Genomic DNA, 13,274 nt, shown 5'->3' with positions numbered 1-13,274 from the left:
TGTGCAGCCCTTAGGGCCCCAAGCATGGCTCCCTGAATGCAGGTCCAGATCAGGGCTTCCCCTTTCCCACCCTGGCTGGCTGAAAAGTCAGCTGAGGGGTTTTCCTGCAGGTTTTCCATCATTTTCCAACCCCGCTCTTTGTTCTCATGGTGTGGGCCACCTCGCGATGGCCGTCACCACGCACGGCAGCCAGTGAGCATCCCTCACCATTCCCCCTGAAGCATGAGAAACGGCACTGCTGAGCCCCGCAGGACCACAGTGGGTCAGACCCTGCCTGGAATGGGCAAGGAGAACAACTCCCCGCAGCAGGAGCAGGAGATGCCCCATCTCCCAGCACTGCCTGGGACCAAGCCCCTGACACCCCTACAGCGTTAATGTTCCCTGGATTTGGGGTGCGAGGGGACTCATCCCCGATACCAAACCTATCTAGTCTAACCCCAGGTTCAACTCTGGGTCCTGCAGCACTTGAGCCCCTTGAGGGCCTTTGCAGCATCCCAAAATGATCTTTGGGGGGTCGGTGAGGGTGTCCTGCCTCCAGCACTGGTGGCTCTGGGAGCCCCTAGGAAGCAACGGGCTGAAAAGGGATGCACCAAAACAGAGCCAGTGTGTGGCCAGGATCCATCCTCACCTGCTGACCACAACGGAAGTCAGGCCTCTTCCCTTTATTCAGGAAAAACCTCTGTTTCCCTCCCAAAAAAGCTTCAATACATCCTCTCAAGACAGAGCGTTCCTAACGCTAAACTTCATGCGTACAGCCACACATCCAGAACTCCCTCTGTGTTGGCTGAAAGACCTTCCCTACGTGTTCCACATTTACTGGTGGGACCACTCCTAAGCATCCATCCCCTCCGGAGAGCTGCTGAGCATTGTCCTGTGGAGTGGCCACTGCACCAGCAGCACCCCGGGGGTCTTGGCTCGAGCAGTAACGAGGGAGAACACACACACACACACTCTCCATTAAATGCATAAAGTTACTTTATTTTCAGTATACATTTAATTTTGAAAAATATAAATGCTAAAATATCTCATCATCTTCATCTTTTGATTCCATAAAAGTCACAATAGAAAGCTTCATAAAACTGTAAAATACTATAATGTTATAAGGAATTTTGTGGTTTATATTACTGGAAAAAAATCATTTTAATACACTGAAATGTTTCTGGTTTTCCTTTTTGTTCCGCCGCCTTGATCCACTTCATTTTTCTACCTACTTCTTTATTCTTCCCTCCAAAGCGAATACAGACTTAACGAGAATTAAAAACAACAATAAAAGTATCTGAAAGTGCGTGTTGATTCAACAAACAAACAAAAATAAACACACAAGACGCGTATCGTCCACGGTGACAACCAAGTGTGGGCTACAGAGGCAGAACGGCCGCCACACTCCCGGGGCCGGGACAAAGCTGGCTGCAGCTGGGTGGCTGCCGGGTGTCCCACCACCCAGAGGGACCCAGCTTTTTTTTCTCTCTGGGAAGTTCCATCTCTCCCCATTTCAGAGGGCTCTGGGTCAGGCTCCGCACCTACTCCCAGCAGTGCTCATCCAGGCTTTCCCTGTGAAATCCCCAATTCCAGATGGAAAGAAGTTTTAGTGATTTTTTCCAAAGGTCTGAGAAGTGCAGTGAGACCTTTGCTGGGATGCCTGCAGCCCCTTTTCCCTGCCCGCTGGCTTCTGGCACCAGCAGAGCTCATGGCTGCTCTCTTTGTGCAGGATTTTGGTTTGTGGTTTGAGTTTTTTGGGTTGTTTTTTTTTTTTTTTTTTACAAGGAAAGACCAAGGAAGGAGCCACCACCGCCACTGAAGTGCAAGGAAACATTTCCACCTCCCACCAGAGCTGTGCTTCTCACAAGGAGATACAGAAACCTTTGCCCTGCCCCTTTGGCAGCACTGCCCTCTGTAAATCACCTCCCTTGGGTAGAAATAAAAACTAGGGGGAAAAAAGGGAGAGCGAGAAAGGTCCAGATCAGCAGTCAATACATTTCAAGTACATTTAACACAGTTTGAAGGTGGAAGACCTCATTTTCGAGGAGACACGTCCCCAGCGCAACGGCAAGCAGCACGTGGGGCGCGCACATGGGCGCAGGGCCCTGCCCGCGGAGCCTGCCCGCAGCAGTGGGGCCGCGTCTCCCTTCCTATGGGCGATCTTCTTCCCTCAGTTACTGCGGCACCTACAAATCAGAGCAGGATACCACCAGTGCCTGTGGGCTCCCCAGGTGACGCTCGGATCTGTTTCTGCTTTGGGAGCACGGACTCAGGCTCCCCACAGGATGGAAGCTGTTGGCTCGAGGTGGCATTGCACTCCTGGGTCATCCGTCCTCAAGTTAGCAGGGCCCCGCAGCAGAAGGCAGCAGAGGGCTGCCCCTCTTCTGGCTGTTTCAGACATCTCCCCAGCAGGTTTGGACTGGTATCCGGGGATGCCGATCCGAGAATCAAGAGTGTTTTGTGGAAGCCAAAACCCAGACCCCTCGAGAACGAGCTGAGTTGTGCGCACGCATGTGTGCTGTGTCGGTGCCTCTGTGGCTCCATCGTCCCTGCAGTGATGACCGCCTGGAGCAGGGGAAGCTCCAACCACCGCGGTCCCTACCAGCTCACCCTTTAACCAGAGCGCTGCGGGAGAAGGTTGCCAGCTGCTTCTACAGCGCAGAACAGCCCTATTCTACACCAGTATGGCTACTACAAGTGAGTAGATGCTAAAATTTGGCAGGTAAGGTCTCAGCACCATCATGAAATTCTCTTTACTTAGCCAATGTGGACTTTGGTTTTGCAAGGACAAAAGCGGCAGCGACGTCTCTGTCCTCTGGGGTGGGATTTTTTCCATCAGGGAATTAGCCCTCACAGCTGGGATTATTTTCTTCTCTTTTTCTTGGTTTGGTTTTTTTTTTTTGACGAAGCCTTTAGCGTGCCACACAGAATCCCCACCTTCAGCAAAGACACTTCTGAAACGCGTGTTTGTACTCGGCACAAGTCCACACGCACATGTGGTACAGAGAGACAACTGCCTCTCCAAAACGGTGTCTGCTCTTTCGGTTCAACACCAGAAGGCCAGGGGTGCCCGTGCCTCGCCTGCCTGGCACTGCCGCATCACCGTGTACAGATGGGCGGATGGGCTTTGGACCGAGCGGTCAAGGTGTGGGGTAAACCCTGTAGATAATGGAAAACCGATGCAGGATGCGGATGTTGGTGACCCTGGTGAATCCGAGCGTCACGATGACCATCCCAGTAGGCCTCTTCAGCTTCCTCCTCCCATAGCGCCATCATCGTGCCTGAGCCGCACGCGGGGTCTGCTCACACACACACACACACACACACGCGCACACCGCGGCCTCAAAAGAACGCACTCGAACAACACCGCGTAGGAAACCAACAGTATGAGTACAATCAGCATCTGTCCGCTGGCAGCCGGACAGTGTTTCGCTTACTGCAGTTACAGTTAAGACACTTCCTAGACCACAAGAGATTTAAGTTACATCCCGTCTCCTTCATAGTAAAGTTAGATTAATTATATATATTAAAAATAAACCCCAACAACCAACCAACCAACCAACATCACCCTAAGTAAAACAGATGTTTCAGAGCAGAAGGTGTTAATCAAATTGATCCAGCCCATTGCAGTGTTGTGGTTTTGTTTGTGTTTTGTTTGTTTTTGTGGTGTTTTTTTGTGGTTTTTTGTTTTTTTGTTTTTTTTTAAAAAATCACATTATATATGGTACAATACATTTTTTACAGAAAGCCTGGCATCTAGAAATAAGAGGTAGAACTACTCATAACTATAAGTTTCCTGCTGCAGGAAAAATTCATTTTTCTTTACAGTAATTAAAAAAAGGTTAAAAAAATTGACAAAAAAAAAAAAAAGGTTGTAGGTTAGGCCCCCATAATTTAAACAAAATAATCTAGGAAAATAACACTCTTCAATGTACCTGACAGATTAAGTCCATTAAAGTGTTTCTTTAAAAAATAACAAGAAGATTGCATAGGAAAGGGACGTTTCAGAACACACGCTACAGCGATGGCAATGGTTCGTGCTGGGAGTGAAGTACCTTTTCCTTTTCCTTCCTGTGATAACTACAAGTACAGGCCTTAAGAGCAAATCAGGATTAGCAGCACTTTCCAGCATCTTCCAGCAGTGTAAGCAAGACATCCTATCAGCCCGGAGGTCAGTTTTTGTTCTGCCAGAGGACAGACAGACAGGCAGGCAAACACTGATTCACAACTCCAGCCCCTCCCCGGCATCTCCCACGGGTTATGATGTGACATCCTCGATACTTCTGCCCTCTGCTCATGAACGAGAGGGACGCGCGCACGTCAAAGCAGCAGAGAAGGCAAAAGGAGTCTTGGTCAGCGTGGGGCAAAACCGGGCATGGAGGGGTCGGAGGTGTGCCCAGGCAGCGCGGGATGTCTCATTTACTTATGCAGGCGGGCAGCAGAGAGCGTTTTAATATTTGGCTAGTCACAAAGTAAATTCCGTAAAAGATTTAACAGACAGACAAATTACAAAGTAGTTTCTGTTCCCTTGCTCCTCCAGAAATAACCATTGTCTTCAGGCTCAAGTTCTATTCTAATTTGAGGCACAACTTTTACTGGAGTTCGTGGAGGGCTGTGAAGAAAAAGAAAGATGAGGTAAGAGCGGGGACTGCCCCCAGGCCTCTCAGCACTACTCAGTGTGGCCTGCCGCGCTCCGGACTTTGCTGGTACAGCTTCCCAGCCACCAAATCCTGAAAACACTCCCACAACAAGAGAAAAAACAGCATTTCACAAGCAAAACAGAGGGGCAACCGGCATAAACTGGGAAAATTGCAGATCCCAGGACTGTGTTACATCTGGAAGCGGAACAAACGCTCGACTCCCACTGCTGGTTCCTCGCATTAGCTCAAACAGGGCAGATTGCCGAAACCGGCGCAGAACAGGGACCACACAGATCACCCTGACAGGCAGCAGTCATGTGCAGCTGGTCTTAAGATACAGCCCGTACATCCCATAGGGTAATTGGCATGAGTCAGCCTGAATGCTGCCCGTGTCAGGGGGTAAAACCACTGACTTTGCTGGCCAAGGGAGGAGCTCCGAGGATCCTCCAGCACTCATGCTTCATGCCACGCTGTGCAACGCTCATAGACTGCCCCTGAAATGGCCTGGTTACAGCCCCTGAGGTTAATTTCGCGCACTCTGGAGCACCCAGAGGCTCAGCTGCTGCTCTGCCACTGCAGAGGACTATCCCTGCCTTGGTCTGCATCCGACTCCCGGCACGGAGGGTCCAGGGTGGCCCCAAGAGGCTGAGCTCCAAGAAGTGGTTACCTAACTCCTTCTCACTGTCAATTTATTATTGACTCTCTTTCCCACCAGAGGCATGGGAAAATGGATTGCTTTCCCCCTGCAGCATCCTGATGCATCTCTGAAGCAATACATAACAACATCCCAAGGCCGCCCCAATCAACTTGGGATATTGCACTTTCTCGAAGCGCCTTTTACGTTTCCTATAGGGAGGAAGGGGGGCAGAAATTTTGGCTTTCTGTATACTGAGGGGTAACCAAAGTGCTCTCGAGGGATCATTAAGTGTGGTTTTTAAGTGCTTACCTTGGCATGGTGTGTGGGCGAAGGAAAGGAATTGTATCAGCACGACGTATGGCGTTCAAGGAATGTTGGTGATTTTTCTCCTGTCAGGAGGGAAGAAAAGCCTTGTTTGTCACTGCTTGCAATACAGACAGCTTCTCAAACCCAGCCTCAGTTTCTCCAGTGCACTCTCATCTATGCAGCAATGCTTTTTTACTGCTGCCTGCCTGGCGGACGAATTTTGCACCTCATAAATAAAAATACTCAACTTCTCTCTCTCTGTCCTCTCTCCAAAACTCTTGAACTGCTAACAGGACCCAAAACTTCATTTCCCACTGCTCTCACCACCTAGACACTTACCTTTTATCTACACCTCTCCAGTTACCCTGTGCTCCTTGCTGAGGCACCCAAGCTCCCTGCGAGAAAACAGGTGGTGTTCTGCCTGCAGCGGCTTTCCCCTCCTGACCCAGTGCAGGGAAGCGTGCTCCTTGCTAGTAATAATCCTTCTCTTTCCAATCACTGGTGGAAAGCTAGTGTAAGCAGTATTACTAGTAACAGACAGTTACATATTCTAGGGCAGTACCATGGTGTCGATGGACTCCAGCTACTTTTTATAGGCCAAGGGCCTGATTTTTTTTTTCTTTTCTTATTTCACTTGTTTCTAATTAAACACCCCCCCTCAGCAAATCAATTACTGGACTATAAAAACGTACAAATGTGCAAACCCACTACTGCTTGGCTCATGGGTGACTTGCTGCCTTGCTGTCTCAAAGGGCATTCCAGCAAGCAGGTTTGCAGTAGAATTAACTTCTCCTTAACTATTTCAGCCTTAAAATGTTGAAAACGGTGCATCCTGTCACAGAATCCTGTGTGGTGACATTTAGGACGCAATCTGTTTTCAGCACTCAGGGCATTTTCACAGAAAAAAAGAGGAAAACCTGTTTGTTTGCCTGAGGCTGATTTTGCTCCTTTACTTTTCCTTACCAGGGGAACCCCAAGAACATCTAAACAGTTGGGGAAACTTCTCTCTGTCTTTGGCTTTGTCTTCTAATGCCTATCTCCCTGCGGCCCTAAACATCACGGGGGCAATGCTTAGGATTGCCTAAATGCCCCTGAAAGGCAAGGGACTTTGGGACAAGCTCTTAAACTCCAGTGATAGTTTAAAGGACCTAAAGATCTGCGGGCTTAGGTCCTATACCTTGAAATCTTAGCAGCAGCATTTCAGCAGCACTGATTTATTGCTGTCCTTAGCCCTTCTCCCCTCCCGCCTCCGTATTTATCTCCAGGCAGCAACCATCACTCACAGTATTCGGAAAAGTCAGCGCAAGGGCCAAAAAAAAGCAGCCAGGGTCAGTTGTTACTCTCAATTCCTCACTTAAAAGACTATGACAAGTGGGAATGGCTGGAAACGAAGCTCATCATACCCAATTACGGATATTAAGGTTAAGAAATTAAAAAGAAATGGAGTAGCGCAAAAGCAAATCACCTAAGAAGGGAAGTAAGTTAATGATCAACTGATCACTGCCTTGTCAGTTTAAAGCACAATGCAGATCTGTGATGCACTTTTAATTACTCTTTTATGCGCTGATTTTTGCAACTGCTTGGCACCTAAGGAAACAAACAGTAGCAGGACAGCGATGTGGGTTAGACACGCTGCAGATCCAGAACACTAGGCTCAGAGGAAAAAAAAATACTGATAAATGAACGGAATGGTCGGCAGCATTAACACAAAACAGGAAAGGTCAGAAAGAAAGAGAAGAGGAGGTGGAGGAGGAGGAGAGAGTGGCCAAGAGACCTGTTAGGAGCTGGATAAAAGCGCTTAAGCTGGAGGCACCAGAAGGAACAACATCAGGTTTGTAACGAGCAAAGGAAAAAAGCTCACAAAAACCAAAATCTGTTATAAATCACAGGCCTGAAAATTAAAAAAAAATAAAAAGAGTAAAAAAAGAACAAGAAGCAGCACTTCTTAAGTAACAGGAAAGGTTGGGTTTATTTTTTTTAATCACTCTAAATATGTATCTATTTTTGTACTGCAAGTCAGAGTCAAGCAGGCATGCAAGAGGTTAGTTCTACTCACTGTCGGCAGGTTTGCTATCACTTAGGAAAGGTTCCTGCTCCATGATGTCCATTGGTATTTTAATACTTGGGACTTTTTCTGAGTAGGGGCAGTCAGACTGTGAAAGAAACGTGTAAAAGGTCTTAGAACATTTTCACTGCTCTCTCTCTCTTATTGTCCCCCACAAATTCAAATTATCCTTCATATAGTTTCTGTAGGAATGAGGAAAAGAAAAGAAAAGAAGAAAAAAGCATCAACCTGCCCAGCTGCCTGCTGATTTCTGCTGGCTCCCCACTGCACCCCGCTTTCCCTCTTCCTTCCCACTGCGAAAGCGAAACAGATTGAAAGAATTGTCTTGGGTAACTGCTGTCCTCCCCCTTCCCACCTCACCAGCTCCTTTGCCACCAGTTTCCAATTCGGCTCGGTGCTGGCCACAGGAAAGGAGAACGCTGGCAGAGAGCGCAGGGCACTGGTTCTGCCAGAGCTCACCCAAATACTTTATCCTGCTGCAACTGCCAAAAAAAAGTGGGTGTTTTTTCTTACCAATTGCTCTACAAGGACGAGGGCCAGACAGGATGTGGCAGAGGTTCCTTAAGCTGGACTGTCCTAACACCCCTTTTTATTTCAGTTGAGTCAAACCCACCCCTTTGCACCGGCAGTAAAACAGTTCAGCAAATGCAGGGCCCCTGAAAGAATTGAGGCCTTGCAGCCAGGCAGGAGAGACAGCAAACCGGCCAAGCAGAGGCATGAGTGCAGAGAAAGCTGCACTCGGGGTCCCCTCGGGTGGGTACCTGCCTGATTTATACCCCACTGGCTTCACTAACCCCCCTGCTTAGGCACAGCAGAGCATACATGGATTATTGTGCTTTTTTGAAAAACAAAATCTACCTCTCATAACCAAGGAAAGGCCAACATTGCACCACCTGGCGAAGGGGGAAAGGCGGTATTTGCTGGAAATATTACATGTCTGTTCCCGGAGAGAACCAGACTGGCACGGAACCTAATGCTGAGGTGGAGGGAGGGAGACCTTGGAGTCAGGGCAGGATAACATTACAAAGGCCAGAGAGTCACTTTCCCTGGATTTTATTTATTTTGTAATTATTTTTAATGTAACTGACACCCGGTGCAGTATTTCGTACTCCGACAGCAAAACGTTTCCTCAGGAGCATTTTCACGGGGCTGAGGGATAAGCGCAGCTCCAAGAGAGAGGATTCTGTGGAAAAGCACCGAGGCAATAAAGCCATCCCAAAATTGCTACCCCTTTGGTGCCATGCTGTAAGCAGAGCACAAGAGCTGGGTAACCCCTCCAACATTTCAGTGCTAAGAAATAAATACAAGAGATCTGTGGGACAGCAATGTTAATGCTTGGAGCCACCATCTAAAAGGAACAGAGGGATGGAGAAAGTATCCATAGTTGGCCAAAGTGCCCCAAGAGTGAAAAGAGTCCCTGACACAGCACTTCTGACTGAAAATAAACTAAACTAAACTAAATCCCAAGGCTGTGGGCTTTTTCTCAGAACAAAGAAGCTTGACCCTCTTGGATCATGCTTTTTTTGACATAAAAATCGCAGAGAAAACCATGGCATTTGAGTTTTCACTATGCACACGCAGTAGTTAACTTGCACTAACTCACTCACACGGTGTAATGACAAGCTGGAGGGAAAACCGATGGGGCTACCAAAACCCTTTCTTTGCAGCTCCCTTTTTGCTGCCCCTGTTTGCTAGCAAACCCGCATGGAGAACTTTTGGTGGGTCCTAACTGGTGCTGACAGCAGTCTCTGCCAAAGCCAGGTTTTGCTGTGCTCAATCATCTAACACCACTTGCACTAGCACGTCCCTAATTGCCGTATCGCCCGTCGAATCCCACACCTCTAACTCTGGGGAAGCATGTTTCTGGAAGGGAAAGTGTGAAAATAGTCAAACCAATAATGCCAAGTGCTTTAACGTTCAGGAAGCTGGTAAAAGCAAGTGCTGAAAAAGAAGGAAGAAGAGTTAAGAATCAACATTTTGCATAAATTCTCTTACCTGTTTAAGTACTGTACCTGAAATTCATTAAAAGTCTGAGGAGAGAGGAGATAGCTTAAAACAGGCTGGAGATATGTGAGCCACGGCCCAGGAAACAACACTGATGGATTCAAATCACTCAAAGGGACAGGATGGAGTCAGGCCTTTGCTGGCTATTCACTACGTACAGAGCAGTGACAGGGAAGGGCAGCTTACTGTCTTGCCAACCTCACTGGCTGTGATTCAGCTTGGCTGAACATGTTGTGGATCCAGGCTACCTTCAGCAACGCTGCGTCCTCACCTAAGGAACTCCCAGTTTGGGCTCTTGCAGTGCACACACTCTACTTTAGACAGTGTACAATGCATGTTACTGTGCTGGAATAACGAGATCAGACTGTTGCCTTTAAGGCAGACTGGCAGAGGCCTTCTGTAGCTCTCACATAATGGACTTGGGTTCTAGCTTGTCTTCCACCAGGACCTACGTGGTCTTTTCTGTGCTCCCCACCTTGAGCAAGATCCAAGAAAAGGCCAGCTGCCTTTTCCAGCTGCCTGCTTCCCTCCAGGAGCATCATCCCCTCTCATTTGTTCCTCCTGGCATGTCAAAATGAGATTTTCTTCCAGCTTCAGGTGACCTTACCTCTGCTTACAGTGTAGGAAAAGCCCTTCTTCACCAACCCTGGATGGTTACACAAGCAGAACAAGTACTGCCCAAGTGGTCTGAAATTGCTGAAGCCTACCTCCCTTCTCACGTTGCAAAAGGCAGTGCTGACTGAGGCAGCCAGCTCGCTTCCTATACGGAGTGCTGCACAGCCAGCATTCTTAGCACTTCAGTATGAATTTACAGGATTTGAGATCATGCTGGACCTGGGTGGGAGAATGTTTCAAGGCACAAAGACTACTTTTCTTCTTATTATATATAAAGTAAAAAATAAAACAATCTAAGGCACGTGGATCTGGTCTAGTCAGGTCACTGCCCTTAGTAATGACATATGCAGCCACACTTCAGTATTTCAGGTCACGCTGCAACCTGAGGTAGGACCAGAAAGTGTACTGCAGAAGGGCGTGTGTGCTTTGAAACATTTAGGGCATGAGCATTACCAACAGAAAGAAGTCTTCCCTGCAACAGGACAAGTGACATCTTTTTTTGTGCTTTAAAAAAAAAAAAGTCGGAAAAGAAAACGGGAAGATATTCAACAGAGCTGCTGGCGAAAGCCGTTCTCCTTCTAAAATGTAAAAGACAGTAACAGGGGACACAGGCGGAGGAGGGAAAGATGAACAAGGCAGGGTGATGAAAGGCATTCTAGTAAGGGGCATGACATCTCTGCAGGTACCTAGTGCTCTGGTAGAAAGTGTGATTTCTTTCTTGGCAATGCAGGTAGCACCTGCCACAGGCTGGTGATGTCAGGCAAAGGGAAGGCAATGTAGAAAGGGACCTTTGTTTGGAGCCGATTTGCTGCAGCAGCAAAGGCCTGAGCTGGTCAGCTCTAAAAGAGGCTGAGAAATTCCCAGCCCCAGAGCTGGGGGGTGGGCATGGACCATCCCCTGAGATTAACTAGCTACAAATGAGTAATTTGACAAGAGCAGAAAGCTCCTTACATCATCATTGTCACTGTCCACGCTGCCCTTCTTCTTTTTCTTCTTCTTCTCGTCCTCTTTCTTTTTCTTGTCCTTTTCTGGAATGACGTCGTCAAGAAAGCTTAAGTCGTGCTGGGAGAAGAGGTAGTCCATGGCTTTTCTGACTGCTACAAGTGCCAGGATCTGCAAAGGCAGAGAGGAACTTCTCAGTCACATTTTACCTTTCACTTTCACTGGAAACAGTCTGGGCATCCCTCTTGATGCCACTTCTTAATCCCACACTCTGTAATTCTGGTTATGAGCAAGCAGACAGGGGATAAGGGGAATACCTGGGACATATCTACCAACTTTAAAGTCAGGACTGTGACTGCCTCATGTCAGAATAAATAGGGATGATGTACAGAAAAAAGCATGTAATCACTTAATCCTCCTGCAGAGAAAAAGGTCATCTGTAACACCCAACTGCCACACATCAAGCAAAACCAGAGAGTCAAAAAAAAGAGTATTTTCCTCTATTTTTTGATTCAGCCTACATACGAGTGCTCACAAGGGCAGCCTGTGTTACTGTCTTGACCTTCTTTTCACTGCTTCCCCAGATGTAAGAACTCTTTAGCAGTTAGATGAGGGCCAAACTGTGCCCTCAGAGTTTGCAGAATGAAGTGTACCGGGGCTGTGGCTACAAGAAATGGGGGGCAAAGCTTTTTTCTGTGCAAGTTTGCAATCCAAGGCAATGGGTGGGGAAGAAGGAGCGGGGGGAAGAAGGGATGGGTCTGAAATATGTGTTTACATGGACGGTGGGTTTCCCACTACCATCAGATGCCTACCAAGATCCCATATACAGTTTACCAAAGGGTACACCGACAGACTGAAGGCTCAGCTTGGCTATCAAAAGCTCTAACCCATTGCCGACAACCAGGGACTGCCTTTAAGGTGAAGAATTTGTTCTGAGCAATGATGATTAATGCCACAAACAATTCCTAGGAAAGGATCTCAAGTTTCAATTTGAATAACTCAAGACATGATTTAAAGAAGCGAGAAAATAAATCAGGGGGTGGAAATACAACATACAGACACCCATGATTATCCTGCTGTGAATTTTGTATTAAAAGTGTTTTTCCTTCAAATAAACAGTGGTTTGTCTGGTTTGTCTACTTGTTTTGTTTGGCTGGATCTTCACAAATCCAAAGTTTTCCATCTTTTTATTCACAAGTGCAAATAATCGCACTTGTGTTATCAGATCCAGCTCCATCTAAGCTGTGACTGCAACTTCACTGAGTCTGCACCACAACCACAAACTTTGGCAGACTCAGGGCTCACTCAGATTCTCTACTATAGGCAAAGAGAAGGACCATCCAGATCTTAAGAGTCAGCTTTCAACAGCAGTGAAAATGCAATGGAATGGTGTGTCGGCAGGAACTGCTGAATTTTAACGCCTTTATGCATGAGCAGGTGTCCCAGCATGAACATTTGGAGGATTTTTTTTTTTTGTCACTTGAATAACCTTTTCTAATTTCACCAGTGTCAGAGAACAAACACTTGTCCTTACTTTCCCTCCTTCTCTCCCTTAAAAAAGCCCCGCAGTTCCTAACTATGCCCACAACTGAAATCTAACTTGTTCATAAACCCAAAACTAGGTGATGTTAGGCCCAAATTTCTTAAGAGAGTTTCATAAAGCTTTGACCTGACACAAAGTGGGCATATGAACTCCCCTTAACACTTGTTCCATTTTAGGACAAGGGGAAATGGTCTCAAGTTGCGCCATGGGAGGTTCAGCTTGGATATTACATATAATTTCTTCTACCCAAAGTGTTGTGAAGCATTGGAACAGGCTGCCCAGGGAGGCAGTGGAGTTGCTGTCCCTGGGGGTGTTTACAAACCAGTTAGACAAGGTGCTTCAGGAGATGGTTACTGGTTATGGTGGTGTAGGGCTGATGGTTGGACTTGACCTTGAAGGTCTTTTCCAATCTTCTCTGATGTTTATTAGGTATAGGTGCCTACCTGTGTCTGTAGCTCTAGCAATAATCTAAACGCAGAGAAACCTGGTTCACTATTCCTTTCCCTTGATGTAGAAACACACATGTCAGACTGACCACACAGT

The 13,274-nt window shown here is 47.3% G+C and overlaps 1 protein-coding gene across 2 annotated transcripts in view; it reads right to left on the bottom strand.

Moving 5' to 3' along the window:
- Positions 1–957: 957 nt before the first annotated feature.
- The window catches only part of SLC4A4 (solute carrier family 4 member 4), a 149,285-nt gene continuing 136,968 nt past the window's right edge, over positions 958–13,274 (bottom strand). The window contains exons 22-25 of one of the 2 annotated variants that reach the window (XM_084263507.1): positions 11,198–11,359; positions 7,619–7,715; positions 5,566–5,645; positions 4,414–4,591 (exon numbers count right to left, since the gene is read on the bottom strand). In XM_084263507.1, the coding sequence (XP_084119633.1) occupies positions 5,602–5,645; positions 7,619–7,715; positions 11,198–11,359 (303 nt within the window). In that variant the 3' untranslated portion in view covers positions 4,414–4,591; positions 5,566–5,601. Of the gene's footprint in view, positions 4,592–5,565; positions 5,646–7,618; positions 7,716–11,197; positions 11,360–13,274 lie in introns of both variants that reach the window. The other variant, XM_084263508.1, reaches the window with a different exon arrangement.

The sequence above is a fragment of the Gallinula chloropus genome, assembly GCF_964237585.1.
Source record: "Gallinula chloropus genome assembly, chromosome: 4".
Taxonomy (NCBI): Eukaryota; Metazoa; Chordata; class Aves; order Gruiformes; family Rallidae; genus Gallinula; species Gallinula chloropus.
This window is presented reverse-complemented; position numbering and strand designations above follow the sequence as displayed.